Below are 23892 nucleotides of genomic sequence, written 5' to 3'. Positions count from 1 at the left end.
TTTACTATTTCTTACTGATCTGTGACACATAATGTTGTCTCTTGATATTGTGTATATATAATATAATTTAGTAACAATCCTAGTTATACTGGCACAGATTAATTTAAATTAGGTCTCTAAGACACAGAGTATTTGCCTTGGTTTATTTCTCTTTTTTAAGAATGGGATTGATTGTGACCTTTTGCGGGTGAGGAATTTGTAAAGGATAGGGAAGGCTGAAAATAAATGGAACATATGCTAATGGTCCTTATATAGTCATGGAGAGAAATGCAGTTTTGAAGATGCAAACGCATCGTTACATTTGTGAGGTTTTTCCAGACTCAAAAGCATGTAGCTGGAGTAGTTTTCTGGGGGAAGTGCAGTTTTTAGGGGGAAGAGGAGGATTTAAAGGACTAGAAAGGACACGCCAGTATGAATAGACTAACATTTCATTTTTATGCAAGCGACCTGGACTTTAATCAGTGAAGTAGTCATCTGTGTGTGATGAATAAATTAAAACCCTACAGTTTTATCCTATGTAAAAACTTAATTTTTCTTTCAGCTGCTTGATAATGTGGAAAACAAAATGAAAGGCACATGCGTAGAAGGAACTATTCCTAAATTGTTCAGAGGGAAGATGGTGGTATGTATTTAATTTTTTTTTTTTAAATAATTTAAATTAACTCTGTTACTTGTATACATTGAAATTCTGTGGTTTTTGGTTTTTGTTTACAGTCTTATATCCAATGCAAACACGTAGACTATCGATCTGAACGAATAGAAGATTATTATGACATCCAGCTAAGTATAAAGGGAAAGAAAAATAGTAAGTGATACATTGTGATATGCCCCAGTCAAATACTTCAGCATGTTGGACATCGTTAGTGCCTGTTGAATTCCAATGGGTCTGTTGGTGCTCAGCGCTTTGAAATATCCTTGCTTTAAGGCACCTAATTGAAAACATTTTCTGCAGAAAATGTTTTCGCTTACATTACCTTCTTTTCCTTCACCAATTTCCCTTCCCTGCTCCTTCCTCCCCAATTCTCTCACTGCTATCTTTTCATAGAACCGTGAATTTTAGGAGTTTTCCTGGTGTCATAAAAATGCATACTATGCCATGGTGATAACAGTAGTGTTGTCACAGTACATTATAATTTATATATGAAGATGAACTTGGAGGAAATAGATTCTTATTTAGACCTGACCATGGTAATAAGCAAATAAAAAGAGTGAACTAATTGGAGCAGCATATCAGTGGTCCCTTATCATCACTTTACCCAGTACTTGGCATACAAGACATGAAAAAGGACATGTAAGAGTCCAGCAAACAGAATAATCTAGCTTGATACTTAATAGTTGCAAAGTGAGAATAGGAGATTTGGCAGACAATTCTAACAATGTGATTTCAAAATCTGTTGTTATTCTTAGGTATGCCCCTACAATTTGGTGCATTTCTTGACATTCTTAAGCAATATACAACTTTTTTTTTTTTTCTTCTTATAGACAGACAGAAATATTCAAACAGAAACACTCATGTCTTAATATGTTATTTGATTAATACAATGTTAAGCCCCCAGGCTAGAGTAAACTTACATTTTTTTTCCTCCTTCCCTACAATTCCCCAATCTTCTTTCATTTAGTTTTTGAGTCCTTCATTGACTACGTTGCAGTGGAACAGTTGGATGGTGATAACAAGTACGATGCAGGAGAACATGGATTGCAGGTATTTTTCTTTTTTAAATCTCGTTTTAAATTTTATTTCTATGTCCTTGTCCTTCCATACAAAGCTATGGTAGCCAAAAAACGTTGCAAAACCCATTCTAGGTTGTATCAACTGATTTGGGTGATTTTTTTCCTTAGACAAACTTTTACACAGGTCTTAATTGCTGTTATGTTTCTTAAAATGGAGCTTGGTTTTTAAAACCATCTAATTAGCAGTGAGTTTTACTTTTATACCTTTAAGTGTTTTAGTGACTAGAATGTTTAACTTCTCTACTAATCTCACGACTGAGAAGTTCTTCCTTTGACAGTAGTCTGTTCTTGTACATGTCTAGTAAAAAAGCAGCATAGCTCTAAAAGTAAGTTTAGAGAGGTCATTTTTGTATCATCAACAAGAACGCCAAATGAACCTGTGGAATTTTAAACATTTATGTGTGTGCATGTGTTTCTGAGCTTTTCAGCTGCAGTTACTGTAGGAAGCTGAAATAATTTATAAAAAATTTTGTTTTTGTAAAGCTTACTTCTGCAGCCTCTAGTAATGTCAGTAATGTTCTACATATTCTTTAGCTGTTTTTAGGAAGGTACAGCATGGTAGCCAAATATTTGTTGGCTGGATGCAATGAACATGAAAATTGATCAAAAATGAGTTCTTGCTTCTGTATTCTCTTTTAATTTTATTTATGCAGGTAACTTGCTCTTAATGCAGTGAGGTGTTTACATGTGCTTGTATGAATGGCCTAAATTTAAATGAACTGAGTACTAATAAGTGTTACTGGAGTAGCTCATGGGAAAGTTGGTGCAGTGTTAAGTTAACCACGATTCAATTTTTGAACCATTCTTTGGTGCACGTTGTGTTGTCAAGCCTATAAAATGAAAGTCCATAGGAAGAGTGTCTGCAGCAAACAAGCATGTTGAGTTACTAAAAATCTTGCCATTTCAACCCTCTTTTTTTTTTCAAAATTTCTAGGAGGCAGAGAAAGGTGTGAAGTTCCTAACATTGCCACCAGTATTACACCTACAGCTCATGAGATTTATGTATGATCCTCAGACTGACCAAAACATCAAGATAAATGACAGGTAAGTTTTGTTGGTTGGTTTTTTTTTTTCATTGTAGAATTTGGACCTGTGAATGTATTTTGTCAAAAATAGTTTGCCAAAAGCCTATTTTTGATTCAACCCCAAGGGGAAGGTTTGTGCAGTCACACACGTGTTGGAGGTCCCCGAAAGGTGCACTGATTGAATGTTAAGGTTCTGAATGACAAATTGAATACTTAGTCATTTGTAGCTGTTGTTTTGAATATGAAACAAGTGAATGCATCTTTTAACACTTTGTGGAACATTCTTTGTGCCATGTGTGGAAAGTTGGTACATTCCCATAGACTGCCACAGGAGTAAGTAGGATGAATAAGTAGTCCTCTGCTTTCCCTCCATCTATTTCCATGCCCACTCACTGTAAGAAGAGGCTGATAATTTCTCAAGGAGGTATGTTGTTGGTTGTAAACTAAACCTGTATTGCAACAATTTGAGTCTCACCAAGAAGGTGAGGCTGCAGCAGCTGAAAGACATTTCAAAATAATGTTCCCGTCCAGTGGTACCTGTGCTAGAAAAGCTGCCTTTGTGTACTAGAAAATAACAGGTTTTGAGCTTTTCCCTTGACACAGTGAATCCAAACCAGCACTATTTCAGTTAAAGTGCTCTTACCCTTGTTACTGAGTGCGTACTTTCTCAGAGCTGTTTATGAAGATTATTTTTATTCCATATTAAAACAGTATAAAATCTGCCACTGTATGCAGTATATTCTGGATAGAAATGACATTGTAACAGTAATTTGTTGAATTTTTGTAACTTGCTTGAGTAAGCACTGATGTCTTGCATAATAGCATGTGTCTGTCTTAATTACAAATACAACTGTCTTAATTCTTTTCAAAACTAGGTTTGAGTTTCCTGAACAGTTGCCACTAGATGAATTTTTACAAAAAACAGATCCTAAAGATCCTGCGAATTACATTCTTCATGCAGTTCTAGTACACAGTGGAGATAACCATGGCGGACATTACGTTGTTTACCTAAATCCAAAGGGGGATGGCAAAGTGAGTATTGCAAAGCACCTAAACATATTTGTGTTTTGCAAATATATACTTGCACTTTTCATAATGGGCAAATCTTTGTCATTTTTCTTGCCTAATAGAAGAACTTGCTGGCACACTTACTTCATCACACAAGGATTTGACTTCTCCGTGTAGTTCTTAGCTTGATATTCTTTCATTTGACACCGATTCCAATGTATTTGGGAGACTTACTTTGTATTTACAAAAAGAAAAACCAGCAGCCCTCGCATCTAGTTTTTGCTCTTTAGGGAGGAGCCTGCATTTGGAGGCATTAAAGAATCACTTGCCTTCTAAAGAGGAGCAGCTTCATCTTTTCTATTGGCTTTTGGCAAAAGACTTTGAACTAAGGGAATCCCTTCAATTGTGTGTGCATATGTGTTGAAGTTCTACTGCAATCAGATTTTATCCAGCATTTCTTTTAGGCTGACTTTATGCTGAAGCAAATACAAACATTTCAAATGTTTCCGTGACTCAGAAGTTCAATATATCTTTGCATGTCCCACTGTTACAGGTTTAGGTGACTTGATTGGATCAGACGTTTATAGGTCAGGTGCCTCTTCCCTGGAGTTGACTGGTTTTGTGTGTACATGACTGTTCACAGTAAAAGTAGAAGTCAGATTTTGCTGTGAATTTGTTGCTATTTGTCTTTCATTCTTACTTGGCTTTATTGTTTTAGTTTAAAATTTGCTGTAAATTACTTTAAATGTACAAATAATTACTAGATATCTTGTGCATCACCGCTTTTTATTTTATTTTACAACAAATAAGGTCAATTTTCTGATTCATATCAAATAGATATTTGAGTAACGGTCTTAAGAAAAAGTTCTTTGAATAATTACCGGGCTTCTGATATTCATTGTAAAATGTTCAAATATTTCAATAAAGGTTTGGTATTTATGGCCTTCCTTAGGCTGAGTGCAAGTAGCAGGTAGCACAAATTATACCGAACTAGATTTTTTTTTTAAACTGATGCTGCTTGAAGAGCAATTTTAGTTACTTCAAAGAGCTGAAAGGCATGCCAGAAATAGGATTAATTTATCATTCAGGAATATGTTTTTGTGTGTAAAATTATATTTATATAAAATTTTCTCCCTAGTGGTGTAAATTTGATGACGATGTTGTATCAAGATGTACAAAGGAAGAAGCGATTGAACACAACTATGGAGGTCATGACGATGACTTATCTGTACGGCACTGTACGAATGCGTACATGTTGGTTTACATCAGGGAATCAAAATTAAGTATGTATACTCTGCATGTGTTACAAGTTAGATTTACATACAGGGATTTAGGGCTATATTTTACTTCTGAATTGTTGATGGTCTTCCTATACAAAGGGACTTTGTTAGTTAATAGTTGGAATTTATAGATTCCATGGGATCAACCAGCCTTTCTCTCACTTTTGTAAAGTATGTGCTAATCTAGTGTCGTCTTGTCCTAGTACAGTAAGGCAAGACTGTATCTGCAAAGTGCTTCAGCCTTGATTGTTTTATAGGATGGAAGAATTAGTGAACTAACTTCAGTGATGGAAACTAAATCCAATTTATTATGAATATGTAGGTATATGTATACTAAAACCAAAATTGAGTGTTGGCAATTTTTTTTTTTTAAATCCTGAAATGAATATTTAATTCAGAAGTCTATGATACACATTTCATGGAAATAGTGCGTTTTGGCTTGGGATAGGAAATGCTGCTTTTGCCAGAACATGATGATATCAAACCATGTTTTTAATTAAAAGATGAAAAAAGCCGGTTTTGACTTCAAATCAGCGGAAAGTCAAGTGTGTATAAAGAAAACCCTGTTTGATGTAAATCTTGAAATGACATCACAAAATCTGCTTTGTAGGTGAAGTTTTGCAGCCTGTCACGGACCATGATATTCCTCAACAACTTGTAGAAAGGCTACAAGAAGAGAAAAGGATAGAAGCTCAGAAGAGGAAGGAGAGGCAGGAAGCTCACCTCTATATGCAAGTGCAGGTCAGCTTTTGAAACAGATCAAGTTGCAACTGCCTTACCATTAAAATTCAGAGTGTTGAGCCACCCAAGACAACTCTTGATTTTCTTTTTTTTTTAAATTTGTGTTTGGAAGTAGTGGTTTGAAGTTAAATTATTATTTTAGTGCTTGTAAGTATATTTACATATGCAACGAATCCTAATGAAACAAACAGTACTGTATGTTATAGACTTTTCTGTTTTCTCTAGAAGTTACATGCTTGCAAGTAGAAATAGTAAGTTCAGGTGAAAGGAAAAGGACCAGGTTATTTTGAATGGCTGCCCTGCCACCGCACTTTCATCTCCTTCAGGAATTATTTTCTAAAATTAGAATGTATCTAGCCATAGGCTGCAAGCCTGGACTACTGCCAAATGAAGCTCATCAAGTAGAAGCAGAAGGGGAGAGTGCTTATATTTGCAATTATCTTTTCCAAAAAAGCCAGATGGACTAGATTGTTATGAATTGCCTTAAGGAACCCTGTTTATGGCTCTTTCCAGAGCCCATCTGGCACAAGAAAATAGAACCCGTTTTCCATTTGCCTCCCATGTTTCCTTGCATCTTCTTTCTGGTGCTCATAAGTAGAGATGTTGGTGAAGTTTAGCTTATTCTACACTGCATTTACACTAGAGCTGTTTTCAGTGGAGGGACTGGCAGAGTTGCACTGTTTGTCTTTCTGTTAACAAAGAATGCATGGGAGCTGTGGGAGATCACAGGAAACATTTTAGGCCAGCCTCCTTGTATTACACCACTAAAATAATTATGTAGCCTTTTTTTAAGTGCCAGGATTGTTAGAGCACATGTTTCCAAGATTGGGATCTAAGTGCAACTGGTTTTTAATTGTTTGGGATTTGTAAGAATTAGTGTATTTTAATTACTTACACTGACTTGACTATCAATCACCATTTTTAAATTTCATTATAATCTGTATACTTGCGAATTTTCTTCGTGAGAACGCGAATAGTGTTAGCAGTGTGCCGCTATCCAGAGAGCCAGTGTTGTTGCATAGTTAAGCATCATAAAAAGGTATTACGTTGTGCAGCTGAGTTAATACGAATAGTAACCTTTAAATGTGACTTTTCAGATAGTGGCAGAGGATCAGTTCTGTGGTCACCAAGGCAATGATATGTATGATGAAGAAAAAGTGAAATACACTGTTTTCAAAGTACTAAAAAACTCCACTCTTACAGAATTTGTTCAAAATCTCTCTCAAACGATGGTAAGTTTTCTCTAGCTGAATGTCTGTATGTATTTATTGTATTACATTACGGTTGCTTCATAGTCTTTATCTTCTCCTGGTAATGGCAGCAGTCATAATTCAGACCTTTTAAAACAGAAGATCTATTTGGGCTTAATAAAAGTATCTTAGTCTTTTTTATGTTTGTTTCCTGTCACAATTTTTGTTTATTGTAGGGATTTCCCCAGGATCAAATCAGATTATGGCCAATGCAAGCTAGAAGTAATGGAACAAAAAGACCTGCAATGTTAGATAATGAAGCAGATGGCAATAAAACGGTAAATATTCGATAGAGGACATTATTTCTGTACATCACCCATGATTTTTAGTTCTCCTTAAGAATCTGTAAGTTTGGGACATCAGATTTTTCAAGGTTTTAATCTAACCTGTATCTGGTAAAGTTTGATACTTGAGAAGACTTGAGATTTAGTGGATTGATTTGGATAGGAGGGAGGAGTGTGGTGCACAATTTTATTTCCATGAAAAAAAGCATGATCATGATTTTTACGGTATATTTCAAACAGAAATGTCTTTTTGAGTCCTCCATTATTTGGGCAAAAACTCTTGATTTAATGAAATGTGTTGCTTAAAATGTAAAACATTGTGTCTGAATACCACAGAAGACAGTGACTGGTTTTACTGTCCTGTTACTTCTAAAGTGAAGTAATTTTCTTGCCATAATAAAGCAAGCTGTAGGTATATTTTTAAAATGAAACAGAAATAGGTCCATTTTAAATAAAAGCTATCATTTGTGCTTCATTAAAACTTTTTTGGTGTTTTTGTATCTGTCATTGTTTCTCTTAATAAACATCATAAACTTCCTGTCATTAATGCAACTAAAAAAACCCCAAACCCATCATTCTCCCACTCATAGAATGTCGTAAAGTTCTTGTATCTGATGAAAATGCAGGTATCAGGTTATATTATATTCTCCAGAGACTTTTTTTCTTCTTCCACATCTTTCTACATAGATGATTGAGCTCAGTGACAATGAAAATCCATGGACAATATTTTTGGAAACAGTAGATCCAGAGATGGCTGCTACTGGAGCAACATTACCCAAGTTTGATAAAGATCGTAAGCATATATGCTAAAAATTGAGTAAATAAAAAATACTTTATTTTGGGTATATTTCAGAAAACATTGTGCGCTCCTTTTTTCAATGATGACACTGATGTACCCATTAAACGACAGTGCTGAATTTAGTTTCTTCTCATGCAGTTTTTCTCCTCATTTCTCTCCAAGTGTAAAACATTTCACATTTTTCATGTTTTTAGAATCACTGAACAAATTTATATATATACATACATATATATATAGTTGATCTATAAAAATGCACCATTTAAGAATATTTTAAGGGCATTAATAAAATTAATAAACCAAAGACACATCTTTGTTACTGTTTAAAGAAAAACGTCTAGGTGATCTCCCCCCTGCTGTCCCGATATACTCAAATAAGCCTTACTTAAAATTAAATCTTGTTTCTTAATTTGTAGACGATGTAATGTTGTTTCTGAAGATGTATGATCCGAAGACTCGAAGTTTGAATTATTGTGGACATATCTACACACCTATATCCTGTAAAATACGTGAGTTCTGAAATTCAGTTTCATTGTTATAATTGAAACTTTTAAAAGACAATAGATTGTATATCTTTTTTCTTTTAATATTAGTTTTATCACTGAAATAAAAGGCAGGCCACAGAAAGAAATTCTGATTTCTTCCAGCACCTGATAGTTTTCTTCCCCATGTTGTGTCAGTGAAACTTTCTGCAACGCTGAGAGTGTTGCCTTAATACACTGTTGGCTGTCAGTTAATTTTTTGTTACAGGTATGCTGTATTTGCCAGGTGTTGCTGAACATAAACAGCTGTTTCAGACTTGCTGTAAAGCTTTGTGATTTGACACTGCTCTCCAGTTTGTTTTTTTCTTTCTATTTCAAGGGGGTTTTTTGTGAAATGTATTTCTGCAGTAGCTTTTAAAATAACTCTTCTATAACTTTTCACTATGGTAGGATAAGAGCAGCTGCTCAGACTGAACTGGGCATAAGCCTTGGTTTTCATATGGGCCCATTTAAAGAATTTAGCAAATGTCCACTGAGTAAAAATATTTCAATTTGTCATTTTGAATGTCTCAATTTGTTGACTTATGTACATGCTTTCTAATTCTGTATTTTAGCTGTCTTAATTTCTTTTTTTTCTTTTAAAGAGATTAAAATTTTTCTCTGGGGAAGGTACAGTGTTACTTCATCCTCTGATCTTGGGTGGCTTTGCACATAATTTTGTTGTTGTTCAGATGAAGTGGAAGGAAACCTTAAAGTCTGTCACTGGGTTGAATGTCAGTAAGGGAAGCTTTAATCTGGAAGGCTCTCTTTCTTAGGCATTTAAAAACTATTTATCCAGGGTAGAAAAATAGGTTATTTCCTTTTTGCAGGAGGTCTCACTAGCAGTTAAAGTGCAACGCATTTCACATTCCTTTCCTTTTCCAATAGGTGACTTGCTTCCAGTTATGTGTGAGAGAGCAGGATTTCCACAAGAAACTAACCTTATCCTCTATGAGGTTTGGATTGATAGAATTTTTGTAACATTTTTGTCTTTTACATGCTATAACTAGAGAAGAAGAATCTTTATTCAGTTAAGAAAAGGTTGCTCATAACAATTGTAATTTCTAAATCATAAGCACTCTGTAACCTGTAGCTTTGAAGTCTACAGTGCTGCAAGAGAGTAGCAGCAGATATTTAACTTCAAAACAGATTTAAAATTAAAGAGCTAAAGGTGTGAGGCTTTAAAAATAAAAAATCTCTATATGAAGTCCTACATAAGCAGCGTTGCTGTGCTAAATCTGTGCATATCCTCTGAGTTGCAGTGTTAAGAGGAGCTAATGCTGCTAACATGATTGGTCATTGTATCTTCAGTGCCCCCCTTAGACAGCGGAGTTAAGAAAATGTTGCATGTTCTTCCTTCCTTCCCTAAGTTAGAAGTCAGCAAACAAAATACTTCAGTCTGCTAACATGTTTCTGCCCAAATACAGAAATAGTAAATCTTTAGAACTGCTGTGATTATTGAGTGATGAAGATGTAGATCTTGCCAAGGCAAAGTCCTTGCTATAGTAAGAACGAGGATTTTTTTTAATTGTTTTTTTTTTTAATTGCAATTTTTGTTAGTAGTTGTGCTGCTCTCTCTGGTGGTTCTAGGGGAGCACGCACACTTCTATCCTAAAAAGCAGAACTGTTAGGTACTCCTACTCTGTGCAAGTCAGGGTTGCAGTTTGATTCCGGTTTGTTTAGACAGGTCTTTTTATCCCAAGAGGTCAACCTACAGGTATAAATACGTAATACAGATATAGATATTTTATAATATATGCATTTTTAATGTTGGGTTTTTTTTTTTTTAAAAGACAAGTGAATTCTCTACAAAAGTTCTGCACTTTTAAAATAAGTGAGCATAATCAGTGTTCTTCAAGCTTCCTGGAAGCTGCATCAGTAGAAAATTATTCTCTGAATTTTGGAACATTTTCAGTGCGAACAAGATAATGCTGAATGGTAAAATACTTTTGAAAATTAAGGTAACTTGAGTGAGACTGCAAAGGTAAAAATGAGCAGGCAGCTTTATCAATAGCAATTAGATGTATCTGGACCTTAGCTGAAATTACATTTAATTTGCATATATATGTCTTGATCCACTAGTTTCAGTTGAAAGAAGATTCAGGTTACCTTATCTGATTATGTCTTCACTATTGTGACCTTTATTTTTGTCTTTTGCTGATTCTGTGATCAACAATTTTTGTTCTTTATTGCAGGAAGTTAAACCCAATTTAACAGAAAGGATTCAAGACTATGATGTATCTCTTGATAAAGCTCTTGATGAACTCATGGATGGTGACATCATAGTGTTTCAGAAGTATGTATCTTAAGGGGCCAGCTTATCATTGCAATTAAATCACCTGGTTCACTTTGCAAATAGAACTTCCCTTAACTTAGCATTTCTAACAAGAGCAAAGTACAATTTTCCAACAGCAGACATGTTCTCATTTGTTTATTCAAAGGGGAAATGAAAAAATATTGGTAGTATTTTAATTATCACATGCCACATTATTTAAGGAAAAGAAGGTTTCATCCTAGTTTAGCAAACTAATAACCTGAAATAGGTCTTAATATTACCAAAGAGTGTGGTTCAGCAATGCACGTGAGTTCTGCAGCTTTTTACTTGGAGCCACTGTAACTTAGACACTGAAGAGCCTACCAACATTTCAGATCTCGGGCTCAGTACCGTTACCACTGTACAAGGCTCTTGGCTTGGAGCTCCTTTCAGCCTAGAACTAAACTAAACTGCTTTCCCTTTTTTTCCTTTTACTCACGCTCACAGTAAGTTCCTTATTGGTCTACGGTGATGAGGTGCTCCCAATTTGCCTGAGCATATGCGACTCATAGGTGTACTGGTGCTTCAGCTGGAGTTTTCTCCAAGGCAGGAGAACTCCTGCATCTTGTATCCATTAAAGGGATCTTTCTTAAGCTTGTCAGGGCTATAAATCAGCATTTCTATGCTCTCACTCCTGATGGTCACACCCAACTGTGTTGCTCTGTTTCTCTCCATGGGCTGACAGTGGGTGGAAGCCAGCTAGTCTATCTTCAGCACTCTTACCCCAGATTATGTGAGATGAATGTATTTCTCATGTCATGCCTTGGAACTCGCATTCCCTGTTGACCCAGTTGGTGTTATGCACCTTTGGCTGGCTGCTGACTCCTGGGTAAGTGCACAGCTTGTACCCTGGTGCTATTTCTCCGCTGAGAAGATAGGGGTACCAGTCAGTAGTGACCCAAACCAGCGTCTGTGCCAACTGTTTTGCTTCTGTGGTTCAAGGATTGCTTTGTACATCTGGCCTCTGTGCAAAGCCGTTAATACAGGACTATATGGAAAGCTGTGGCAGCGTTAGTACAGACGCACAATAATGTGCCAGGGTGGGAGGGAGGGACGACTACTGGTAGAATGCTGCTGCGAAACGACTGGATTCAGAGTATTGCCAGATTGCCAAATGAGTGAGCACAGTGTGCGAGTGTGTTTGCCCTTGCACTGCACAGAAATACTCTGAGGTGTGGGTCACTACTGATTGTATTAGTTCTACTGTGTACAAGTGGTGGATCTTTAAAAGGTTTCTAAACCTTATTTCTGTATCTCTCAACTGTTGCTGACTTACTGTAGAACATGTTTTCAAAAGCCCTAACTGCTTGTATATGTAACAATGTGATATGTAATGGTATTATCATTTGTTTGCTCTTGTAGGGATGACCCAGAAAATGATAACAGTGAGCTACCAACAGCTAAAGAATACTTCCGAGACCTCTATCATCGTGTGGATGTCATTTTCTGTGATAAAACCATCCCCAATGACCCAGGCTTTGTTGTTACTTTATCCAATAGGATGAATTACTTTCAGGTATGTGTCCTGTTTGTTTCTCTGCTTTTGTTTCCTTGTTCTGAAAGTAACTGCTGTGCTAGTTCACAAGTGCGTTATACGTACTTTTAGAAAAGAGTAGATCTGTTCTTGCACACTTCTTGCATTGCGGTAATGAAAAATTTAAGGAAGCCACTAATGCGTGTGAGAAGAAAATACTCTAAAAAAACCCCAGTTTTATTAATAATGAGTTATTTGACAATAGGATTCTTGATATGCCATTCTGCTCAGTCAGGGAAATGATATTCTAATTAAATTATGCATTTGCTTTCTAAGTGACATGTAAAACTTGCTCAACTTATTTAGCTGTTAAAAGGAAAATACCTTGGGAATCTAGTGATACCCACTAGATGTGGTGTAATATCACCAACCATATTCATTTTGTAGACCAAACTTCATTGCTTTCTTCAAACAATGCTGTTTAGTGCTCAGTGGCACTAACAGATCAAACCTGTTGTGTTCATAAAGGGTAGCTGGGGGTGTCTAGAAGAGGAAAACTGGACCGTGAAACTTTAAAAAAAAAAAAAAAAAAAAAGGTTGGTGTGATCTATTAAGAGCCTGAGTAGTTTTGGCTCCCTACAGTTCTCCTGCAGTTGCTTTTGTCAGAAAACCCAGACAGTTTATTTTCTGTCACCAAAGGCAGGAACTTTGAGCACCTGCATACACAGGGGAAGTCATGGATGAATTTTGCTATCCTGTTCTCATTGTCTGTTTTTCAGCAACTCACCTTCTTTTATTTCATTTTTACTTGTAATGTAAGTTTTTATAGGGGCTGCTTTTTTTTGGTGAGGGAAAAATAGACAGGGATTCCCCATGCTTATAGTGAGGCAGTGACATGAAATATACTGATGGGAATAATGTGGTGATATTACCCAGCAAACTAACTTCCTTGGAGTAAATTAAAGAACAGTGGTAATTTTCAAAGAGCAAGTCTTACTTATTTCTCCACTAATACTATAATGAAAAACAAAACAAACAAAACAAAAAACCCCAAACAAAAAAACAAACAAAAAAGCAAACAAAAAAACCCCACCCCAGAACAAAACCAAACCAAAAGAGGAGTAGAGCTATTGTGGATTTTGTGGCCTTTTGGTGACAGTGATTTATTGTAATAAAAGAGACAGTCTCCTCTCTTTTTTTTTTTTTCCCTCACATAGCTTATTGTTTGTCAACTGTTCAGAAGCTAAAGATGCTAGTTTATTTTGCCTTAGAAGTAGACATAGTGCGTTTCTCAGAATTTCAGTAGCATAATGTTCTTGATCTGTAATGAATGACTGTATGGTTGTAAAGCAATGTCATAATTGTCTGAAATAATTCAGAACTTACAAAAAAAATTTATTTGCAGGTTGCAAAGACAGTTGCGCAAAGACTTAATACGGATCCAATGCTATTACAGTTTTTCAAGTCCCAAGGGTAAGATGAATATCCTTAGTGTTCTGTGTCTAAACTATTCTTTAAAATACTTAGCCCAAATACTTAGCCTAAGTATAGATAGGTAGCAGTTACTTGGTGGCTTTTTCCAGGTTGTTAACTAATTCTTTACCGGTAAAATGTTAGCATTCTGGCATGCACAGCAAGTTGCATAGACAGTTTTAAGTATTGCAACAGCTGGCTCTAGAGCCTCAAAGAATTGCACATTTTAGAAGAGTTCTAGTAAGTGTCATTGAAAAAAGATGCATTTTTAAAGGATCATTGTTTAAATTTCCAAAATCATTAATTCAAAGCCTTACTGTATGCAACAAATTATTAAGCTAATGCAGGTGCTGTTAAAGTGAATGCAGAGTTCTGGAATGGAGGAGAGCAGAAACAAGTGCACATAAAAGCAGGATTTTTGCTGATTTTTACAGGTTTAAATGCAGGAGTTGCTTCACTGATTTTCCCCCACCTCCCCCAAAGTCTGCAAATGAGGTTTAATGAAGATGACGATGATCTAACAAATTCACAGCTGCTAAAAGGGACATTTCTGGTTGAAGTGCTGTTCTCAGGCACAGTTGTGTAAAACTGGATTTGAATCTGTATAAAACTATAGCAGAAAACAGCATATTAGTTATATGTAGGAATAATGCACACAGACAAATTACACCATCTTTTTGTATTCATGTAAATGTAGGTTGCTCTTTATTAACCTGTAGGTATCTCCCTTCATCATCAATGAGACTGTCGTAATTTGAGTAGCTCTTTATAGTTTACAGTGCTGTGGTGACTCTGGAATTTGCTGTGTCATATGGCTCCACAAATTAACCTTTCACAATCCAAAGCATGTGCTGCTATACTAGTAGTTTCAGAGGAATATAGGTCTGCCACCCTGCAGCATTAAAGGTGAGCTTGTAAACATCCAAGAGAGTGAATGCGCTCAGTGAATGGTATTTCTGTCCCATACACTCACCTGTCTTTAAAAATCACTAAAGCACTGAATATAATGCCGCTTAGGCTGTGCTAGCAATTATGTAAAACTAGAAGCCAGGAATAAAAATGTACTTGGTACTTCGATTTACTGAGCGGTGATGGATTGTAAAGAGATACTTATGTTTTTCTTTTTCCTTCTGTAGTTATAGGGATGGCCCTGGTAATCCTCTTAGACATAATTATGAAGGTACTTTAAGAGATCTTCTGCAGTTCTTCAAGCCTAGGCAACCTAAAAAACTTTACTATCAACAGGTAAGAGTCTTTTTTTTTTATTGGTGCAAATTTAAAAAAAAATAATTCTGCCCCATACAAAGTGTGCCTAAAGTGTTTTTCTTTTCTTCCTTAAGCTCAAAATGAAAATAACTGATTTTGAAAACAGAAGAAGTTTTAAATGCATATGGCTAAATAGCCAGTTTAGGGAAGAGGTGAGTGAAGCTGGCTGTTACACACTTGCTATCATTTCTATGTCAAAGCTGGTATGGCTGTGATGATGGTTCACACTGTTGTCCCTCAATAACACAAAATTAGAACAAAGTTGTATCTTATGTAAAAACCCAGCCAATCAACAACAACAATAAAGCCCAAACGACCAAAAAATTAAAAGAATTGTTTCAGTTCTTACAAAAATTTTGAAGATAACATAGGTGTTCACTTTAGTAATTGTTATCTTTTAAAAATGAAATTTTGATGAAGAGAAGAATCCAGTGTATTCTGTGCTTTAATATGGTTGTTTACATTTTCAGGTTTTCTAACAATTTTTCTGTTTCAAATTCCATAGGAAATAACAGTATATCCAGATAAGCATGGGTGTGTGCGAGACCTGTTAGAAGAATGTAAAAAAGTTGTAGAACTCTCTGAAAAAGGTTCAGGGAAATTAAGGTAAAGCTGGAGGATTTTGATTTCTTTTATGTGACCATGTGAATTTTATGCAGAAAAGCATCCATAGAATTTAAAATACTGTGGAAACCATTATTATCAAATGAAGTCTGAGACTATGTTAGAAGTAAAAAGCTTCCAGAGTCACATTGTTAAGAGAGTTCTTATTAACTATGAATATAAATTTTATATAATTATTTGTTTTGTATTTCATAAAGCTACATCCTTGAGATGCGTAAGTTTCATGAATTGCATTTGTTAACTCACAATTTAATAATTGTTTCAAATTTAAGCATTTCATGCTGTTCACTTCTCAGGAGTTAAGAAAAGTGAGGTCATCTAAAGAGAGTTTAAGAAACAATCTAAATTAAAAACCTTCATCTTATAATTGCGCATACTGGCTTTTTTTGCCATGAGCCAGAAGTGGTTTAACCTCTTGTAACTTTACAGCTTAATTTTTATTAAAGACTGAATTTAAAGTTTTACAAATACAGTAGTAGCATCTGTTTACATCCTGACTACACTAATTCTTCTCAAAAGTTAGAGAAAGAAATGCTGCATTGATTTTTTAAAATATTTTTTGTTTAAGTTTTTTTATGCTTTTTCCCGTTTGTTTATTTTTAAGGCTGCTAGAAATTGTAAGTTACAAAATAATTGGTGTCCATCAGGAAGATGAGCTGTTAGAGTGTTTGTCACCTGCAACAAGTCGAACGTTTCGAATAGAGGTAAATATTACTTTCTTAAAGAAACTTTAAAACTTGACTTTGAGAGAAGAAACTCTCCAGTGGTAATTCTCCTTTTCTGGATTCCGATTTTCAAATACTCTGATCTTTGCCGCAAGCAAGATTACATGATAATATATATGTATTTTTAAAGATAATACTTCTAAAATCTTTCCTCTGTTCCATCTGCTTACCTATAATGATGTCATTCCTTAATTTTTTATGTATGTTTATTGTAACAATACAGGAAGACTTGGCAAGGGCTTGTCCATAGGACATTTGCTGCCTTAGCAATAATTCCAAGGTTGGTTTGAGGACTTGTGATATAAATGTTTATTCTTTGAATCCACTTTCATACTCTAAACTTAAGTATTTCTAGAAGACTTTCTTTCCTTTCCTGTTAAGTTTGAGCTTCTTGAGCCAAATTTTGATACTTAGGTGATTTTTTTTTTTTCCTAAACATTTCAGCATTCAAATCTGGTAACTTGCCTCAAAGATCAGAAATTTAAAAAAAGAAAGTTTCCAGTGTAAACTATAATAAGGAGATCACAAGAGGTCTGTGATACTGCTATCAGCTACTACTACAGCTGATAGAAGATTTCATGTCCAAAAAGCCATTTGAGGAAGCTGAGAGAGTATTTACTGAATCGGGGAAGCTGAATGCTGTCATGCCAGGGATGAGCAACTCTTGTAAAAGACTCTGTCAAACAGCATGGTTGTTTTAATTGTTTTTAAATGATCTGTTTTACATCAGTAACAGTACATCAATTATGCTTTTAGTTACTTAATAAGTTACTTTTGGGGGAAGTTTTAGCTGATTGCAGTCATAATTTTATGTCTGGATCTAGGAAATTCCTCTGGACCAGGTAGATATAGATAAAGAAAACGAGATGTTAATCACAGTGGCACATTTCCACAAAGAGGTTTTTGGGACATTTGGAATTCCATTCTTGCTGAGGATACACCAGGTACAGTATGCCTCTTTTTCTCCCCATGGGATTATATTGATGATGTTTTCTTAAAGCACTGTCAAAGAAATTAACATAAAAAGTATATAGGAAAATACTGCTCCTGTATAAAGGGTTCTGCCCCATATATGCCTTTTTACAGTTAAATCATTTAGTGTCTCAGTTATCTTTTCCATATACAGATTTAATGTTTCAGTGAGCCTCTGCAGCATCTAGAAAGTATGCATTCAGCATCAGCCAAGGACTTGAAATGCTATCAAAGCAATGCTACCTCCTTCCCCAAACCCCTGCAGATGCCCACCCCCACAAAAAAAACAACCAACTAGAATCCTGTTTCTAATACCACTTAAGTAATTGCGATGCAGACTTGTTGGCAGAAGTGGCTAAGCCATGGTTGCTTGGCTTCTGACTGAGACACATGATTATGAAAAACAAGTTAGCTTTCTTCAACATTTTCTAAGATGACTTTGCATTTTATAATGTCTGTAATTTGATGTGCTTTATCTTCTAGGGCTGGAATTTAATGCAAAAGTGAACGCTAATTTTGAAAGCTTAATTAAAATTCTTAAGTTTTTATGTGGTGCTGCTCCAGCTGAATGTCACACTGATTCTTTTAATATCAAAGTATATTTCTGGGGGCAATTAGTAATTTGCTTCTAAACTTTTTCTGGTTCATGTATGTTAGTTTGTATGAAAACTACCTACTTTTCTAAAAGTTTTGGAATGAGAAATACATCTGCATCTCTGCACCCCATAGAACTTTACTATATTTCCATATTTTTGACCAAGGTAGAGTAAAACCTGTGTGTTGATTTCTGGTGGAAACCATTTGCACTGACTGCATTTCCCTGTCTATGACAGTTGATACATATTATTGATCTTTAAGTTGATGGTATCCATCACTTTTGGGGGCAGTTTACATACACAGCATGCAGAAACATACTATAAAAAGTTACTGATTGAGGGGGAGCATCACAGGTGTAGAGGTTTTAAAAAGTAATATGCTTAGAAAGGATATGTAAAATTTTTTTGCCAAATGCCCATTTTGCTGCTAATCTTCTAACTATGTTTCTTAACTTTAACCTGACTTGCACATGTCATTAGCAGTTCTTGGTCGATTTATGGGACAGTTTGCATAATGATGAATCAGTAAGACTTAAAGTTGCTGAATTTATAGCAACTGTTGTATGTTGTTATTCCGTATGGTAGTGAATGATGTTGATACTTGTGTAATTCTGTAAATAACTGAGAGATTAAGGCAACATATTTCAATGAACCTTGAAGCAGGAAATACTAACAGCATCCTTTTTTTTCCTAGATTTTTTTGACATTAAAAATCTTGTTGTAATTATTAGGGTGAACACTTTAGAGAGGTTATGAAGCGGATTCAGACAATGCTGGACATACAAGAAAAAGAATTTGAAAAGGTAATGTCAAGCTGGGAGAGTTTTTATTGCTGATTGTGGACCCTAAATGAGTTTATTTTAAGAAGCTGGAACACCACAGATTTGGCATAAGTGTAGATTTTAATCAATAGAATAGTTGCTTGACTTAAATAGTGCTTTTTCTGAGAATAATCAGGTATGGTGTGTAAGAGTAGTATTTCTGTCCTCCTTCAAAAGAGATATTTGGCAAAACTTTAAAGTAACCTAGAAAAGTTTACATGGTGCAGGACCTCTAGACGCCACCCCCTTCAGGTTCGTGCTCAGAGCAGAACTAGTTTAAAGTTAAGTCAGGTTGCTCAGGGTTTTACCTAGCTGCAATTTGAAAACTCCCAAGGATGGGAATTCTGCCACATTCTGGACACTGTATTTTAGAGCATTACCACTATCATTGTGAAGACTTCCCCCACCCGCCTTGCATGTAATCAGAATTTCTCATTTTGCAGCTTGTGGTGGTTTACCTCTTGTCCTTTTGCTGTGCAGCTCTTTGAGAAGAGTCTGCTTCTGTGTAACACCCTTCAGTTGGTGGAATACTAGATGCCACTTGTTAGCCTTTTCTTGTCTGGGCTAAACAAACCCATTTCCCTTAGCTTCTTGTATGCCATGGGCTCCAGCCCCCTAACTGTCTCATTGCTGGACTTGCTGCAGTTTGTTGTTGCCATCTCTTTTTCCCTGGAGGGCCTGAACCTGGACACAGTACTCCAGATGCAGGTTCATGATTTCCTGAGCATTCATTTTATCCCATTATCCAGGTTGTTGATGAAGATTTTAAACAGGATTGGCCTTTATCAGTCCCTGAAGAATACTGCTTATAACCAGCTGCAAGTTAGACTATGAAATTAGACTTGAAGGCTTTATTTTAATGTGGTATCTTACCAGTTGTGTTTTGTTTTGGTTTTGTTTTTGTTTTTCCCTTTTCATAGTTTAAATTTGCAATTGTAATGATGGGCCGACACCAATATCTCAATGAAGATGAGTATGAAGTGAACTTGAAAGATTTTGAGCCCCAACCTGGTGAGTTGTTAGACAACCTGACTATTCTTTTGACCTGCTGAAGTTGCTATTCTAGTAGTTATAATGTCATTATCCTTAACTGAGGATGCAGAAAGAGTTTGTTCTTTGAACGTGAAATACATTGTATGTAGTAACTAAACAAGTATTTATATACACTTGTGTGCACACCTAACAGTGTTAAGTGTATATGTTAGTCTGAGAATATGTATTTTATAGGCATATAAATAACTTGATAATCTGTTTCCTTGTGAGTTAAAAGTTTGCATTTGAGTGACCAAATGGGTCAAATATAAGTTTAATATACTTTACAGAAGAGAGTTACGTCAGTTGCACCTTATCTATATTGTCCATCTGCTCCATTGTACGCTTGATTCTCACATCGTTATTGGAGTATGTGCTTGTGTTATTCCTAAAAAATACTGAGGTGCATTCTCATAAGATTCTTATTTTAAGTGTGCTGCAGTGAGGTATTTGAATTCTCATGTTCATTGAAGATAATTCTTGTTCGTTCTTGGCATCTTCAATGAATCTAAAGAATCTAACAAGAATATTACATATGTGAATAGGATGCTGTTTAGATTTTCTTTTCCTAAGAGATAATTCTTCAAGCTACAAATGCAGCTCTGTTCTGAATTTGTCTGTAGATGGTCTACAATCTTGTTTACTTGACTAATATATAAAGCTCTGTTCTCTGAGGAATTTACACATAGGCGAAACCAGGTTAATCCTTCAGGAGTTCCACCACAGTCACCTTTTGAGAGTTCCAGTTGGGAGTGGCACCTTTGAATCTGCAGTCAAGGCTGTGTTGAAAGCCTTGAATTCATCGGGTTTTTTTTCTCCTAGCTTAGCTGAGTGTTCCTTTTTGTGAGCTGCTCTGTCTGGTAGAAATGAGATTGAGGACAACCTGCTCTCTGCAGTTCTATATTTCTGACAATTATGACCTCTGGTATTTGTTGGCAGGTTGTGCTAGGGCCAAACTTTCTCTGTGTTTTTCAAGCTGTGTTCTGGATTTATGTAACAGTTGTAAAGAAATCCTGTAACTGTCCATTTATTTAAAAACCCACAGTACTATTTTTCAGTACTTTGCAAGAACCTAGCAAAAATTCCTCTCACTGGTATGTTACACAGCCAGGTTTATGGCTCATGGCTGTGAATATGAGGGGACTTGCCAAAACTTTGAATGCCTGCATCTGCACAAGTCATCCATGAGCAGAGAAGTGTGCCACTGGAGGGACCTCTTTTTCTGCAGTAGTTGTGAGGGGTCTCTGGGTGATGAACTTGGTGGTGGACATCTCTCCATGGACAGATAAACTCTCTCTTGTGTGCTCAGAACAGGCAGAGTCCTGATTTTATTCTGTGAGTCATCTTTCTGGGGGTGGGAAGGGGAAGGCAATAGTGTGAAACAAACTGTCGGACTTTGAGCAAAGTAGAGCCAGTATTGCCAAAACAACGTGAAAGACTAGCCAGGTAACTAGGTCAAAAGTACAGAACAGGGCAGAAATTGGAAAAGGGAGAACTTGAACTGTTTGTAGAAGGTGTAGGGAATGTGAGATTAAAGGGGTTTAATTTGAGTTTACAGGAAATTGCCACTTTGATATAATACACTTTGATAGAATTCATTTCCCTGCCACCCCCGAAATTCTACTATGGGCTGATAATATGACACTCTAAATGCCTTCTTAGATAAGTAGTATTTCAAGGTGTGGGGCTCATGCGTTTCTACAAAGTACCAAATTTTAACACATGCTGGACTGATTGAACCAATGGTTTGGCATTCTTTAATTTGAGTGATGTAGCTGATGTAAAAGCAGAGGGAACACTATTGACAAAAGATGCACTCTAGCAATGATTGTGCTGGTGCTAATGGTGTAGAACTTCATTTCTTTCTTTAAAAGACGTTCAAGTCATCTCAGCAAGATTGGCAGTTCTCTCTTATATTTGACATTGATCATTATGTCAAACAAAAAGACAAATAATTTTGATTGAAGAAAATATATCCAAAAATGCAGATGCAGGCAACCAAAAAGGTCAAGTGTTTTATGCTTTAGTGGTTGAAGTTGATGGCTTTGAATGTAGGAGCGTGCTTTTCTTGCTTGGGGGCTATTTAGTTTCTGTCTCTGTCATTCACTTCAAAGAACATTTGATGCTCTGCATTGAGGACATCTTAAAAGAGAATTTCTCCCATTTGCAAGATGTATGTGGATTGTGGTTTTTCATGAAAACTACTGGTAGATAAAACCATATTGGGTTGAACAAGTGAAAAAATCTGTATGTTTTCCTTACAATCTAAATATGACTAAATTTTTTTTTCTCAGAAAATAAGAGGAGGTCAGTTACATGATTTCTGAATTAACTGATTATTTGCATTTTACATGAATTTAACAAATATTCCCACTTAAACCAGGTGATAAGAATAACTTAATACAGCAGAGATAACTTACAATATGTCAAATACTATAGGTTATCATACTTATATGATGATGCCTTCCTGTTTCAAACAGGCTCAGCAGTTTGGTGAAAGCTGGTACTTTGATGTGCCTGTGGCCAGAAATTGTAACAGTAGTTTTCTTGCTTTAGCACATACTTCACTGCTGTAAACTCCTGTAAGTGACTGAAGAGGAAAAAAACCAGCTACCTGATCCAGAAACAGCTGTAAAATGTGTTATTGGAAGGAAAGCAGTGGTCAGGAAAGCTGCCCTGTTGGCTGTTGACTGTAGGACTGTTCTGCAGTCCTCTTCTGTACCCTGTGATTCCTAGCAAACTGTGAACAGGGCACACAGGAGTAGTTTTGTAAAGGAAACTTTCCAATTTAGTCTTAAAACTTCATTATTTTTTTTCTCTTTTCTTTTCTAGGCAACATGTCTCATCCAAGGCCATGGCTAGGGCTTGACCATTTCAATAAAGCCCCAAAGAGAAGTCGCTACACTTACCTTGAAAAAGCTATTAAAATCCATAACTGACTTACTTAACCAGATTGTCAAGGCAAGGGACAAAAATAAGTGTGTGTGTGCACCTTTTTAACAACTGTAGAACTTTGGTACACGTGCACTATATCTGAAGTCTTCAGCAAGAGGATTTGCTGCTGATGTTAATTTTATTTTGTTGAGGCTGTTCAGTTTGGCTTCTCTGTATCTATTGACTGCCCTTTTTGAGCAAAATGAAGGTGTTTTTATAAAGCTTGGATGCCAATGAGAGTTATTTTATGGTAAACGTAATGCAAGGCAATTGTCAGCATAATGAGGGAAGAGTTTAGTAGAACAGTTGACATTGGCAAAATATTTGTCTGTAGTACGTTCATAGATGGCATAAGCTGGCTGGCTGCCTTTCCCGGTATGGTGTTAACCATCACTGCAGCTAGTAAGTCTTATGTTTAGACTCACATCAGATTTATTTCCTTCAGTTATACTTTAAATGACATTTTTGTGCATTTGTAAATGCAAAAAACTCACATCATCAATAAATAGCAATCTCTACTTCATTGTGTACATTGTTGGCACTTATTCGGGATTTTTGTCTCCTCCAGCTGCATAGAATCTTTTTTAATAAACTAGTTTTCGTTTAATTTAGTCACTACTTTGCATCCCATTTTGCCAAGTGGATGCCCCAAGTCCTAAAAAGAGATATTTGGGTCTTTTTATTAAATTTTCAACCATTGATAAATACCATTGTGACTTATTATGCCATCTTCTGGCAAATAGAATGACATTCAAAAGTTGGCAAAAGCAAGTGAAAAGATTATAAATATCATTAATTTAGTTAACATGGGAAGAGATGGGGAAAACACAAGAAATAGCCTTTTAGCACAGAGGGCATGCTCACTAGTGTTTAGTAAGCTGTTGACTTTGTATAAAAAAGGAGGAAAAAAAAAAGAAAAAAGAAGAAAAAAAAAGAAAAAATGAAATTGTATATTTAATGAATGAACATGTACAATTTAACACTTGGAGGTTAATTTTGTTGGGTGAGTCTGCAAGTGAATTTCA

The 23892-nt window shown here is 35.8% G+C and overlaps 1 protein-coding gene across 1 annotated transcript in view; it reads left to right on the top strand.

Moving 5' to 3' along the window:
* Window positions 1-23388, top strand: part of USP7 (ubiquitin specific peptidase 7 (herpes virus-associated)) — a 41903-nt gene extending 18515 nt beyond the window's left edge. The window contains exons 8-30 of the mRNA XM_010578442.1: window positions 542-622; window positions 715-805; window positions 1620-1702; window positions 2666-2775; window positions 3632-3788; window positions 4903-5047; window positions 5655-5785; window positions 6883-7017; window positions 7212-7313; window positions 8007-8112; window positions 8532-8624; window positions 9525-9592; window positions 10832-10932; window positions 12313-12466; window positions 13830-13897; window positions 15034-15142; window positions 15238-15315; window positions 15669-15769; window positions 16392-16491; window positions 17337-17456; window positions 18812-18883; window positions 19822-19912; window positions 22766-23388. Of these exons, the coding sequence (XP_010576744.1) occupies window positions 542-622; window positions 715-805; window positions 1620-1702; window positions 2666-2775; window positions 3632-3788; window positions 4903-5047; window positions 5655-5785; window positions 6883-7017; window positions 7212-7313; window positions 8007-8112; window positions 8532-8624; window positions 9525-9592; window positions 10832-10932; window positions 12313-12466; window positions 13830-13897; window positions 15034-15142; window positions 15238-15315; window positions 15669-15769; window positions 16392-16491; window positions 17337-17456; window positions 18812-18883; window positions 19822-19912; window positions 22766-22872 (2403 nt within the window). The 3' untranslated portion in view covers window positions 22873-23388. The remainder of the gene's footprint in view (window positions 1-541; window positions 623-714; window positions 806-1619; window positions 1703-2665; window positions 2776-3631; window positions 3789-4902; window positions 5048-5654; window positions 5786-6882; window positions 7018-7211; window positions 7314-8006; window positions 8113-8531; window positions 8625-9524; window positions 9593-10831; window positions 10933-12312; window positions 12467-13829; window positions 13898-15033; window positions 15143-15237; window positions 15316-15668; window positions 15770-16391; window positions 16492-17336; window positions 17457-18811; window positions 18884-19821; window positions 19913-22765) is intronic.
* The last annotated feature ends 504 nt before the right edge of the window (window positions 23389-23892 follow it).

Source organism: Haliaeetus leucocephalus, unplaced genomic scaffold (assembly GCF_000737465.1).
Source record: "Haliaeetus leucocephalus isolate CR32 unplaced genomic scaffold, Haliaeetus_leucocephalus-4.0 Scaffold636, whole genome shotgun sequence".
Taxonomy (NCBI): Eukaryota; Metazoa; Chordata; class Aves; order Accipitriformes; family Accipitridae; genus Haliaeetus; species Haliaeetus leucocephalus.
Note: the sequence above shows the minus strand (reverse complement) of the source record. Positions and strands in the feature narration are given on the sequence as shown.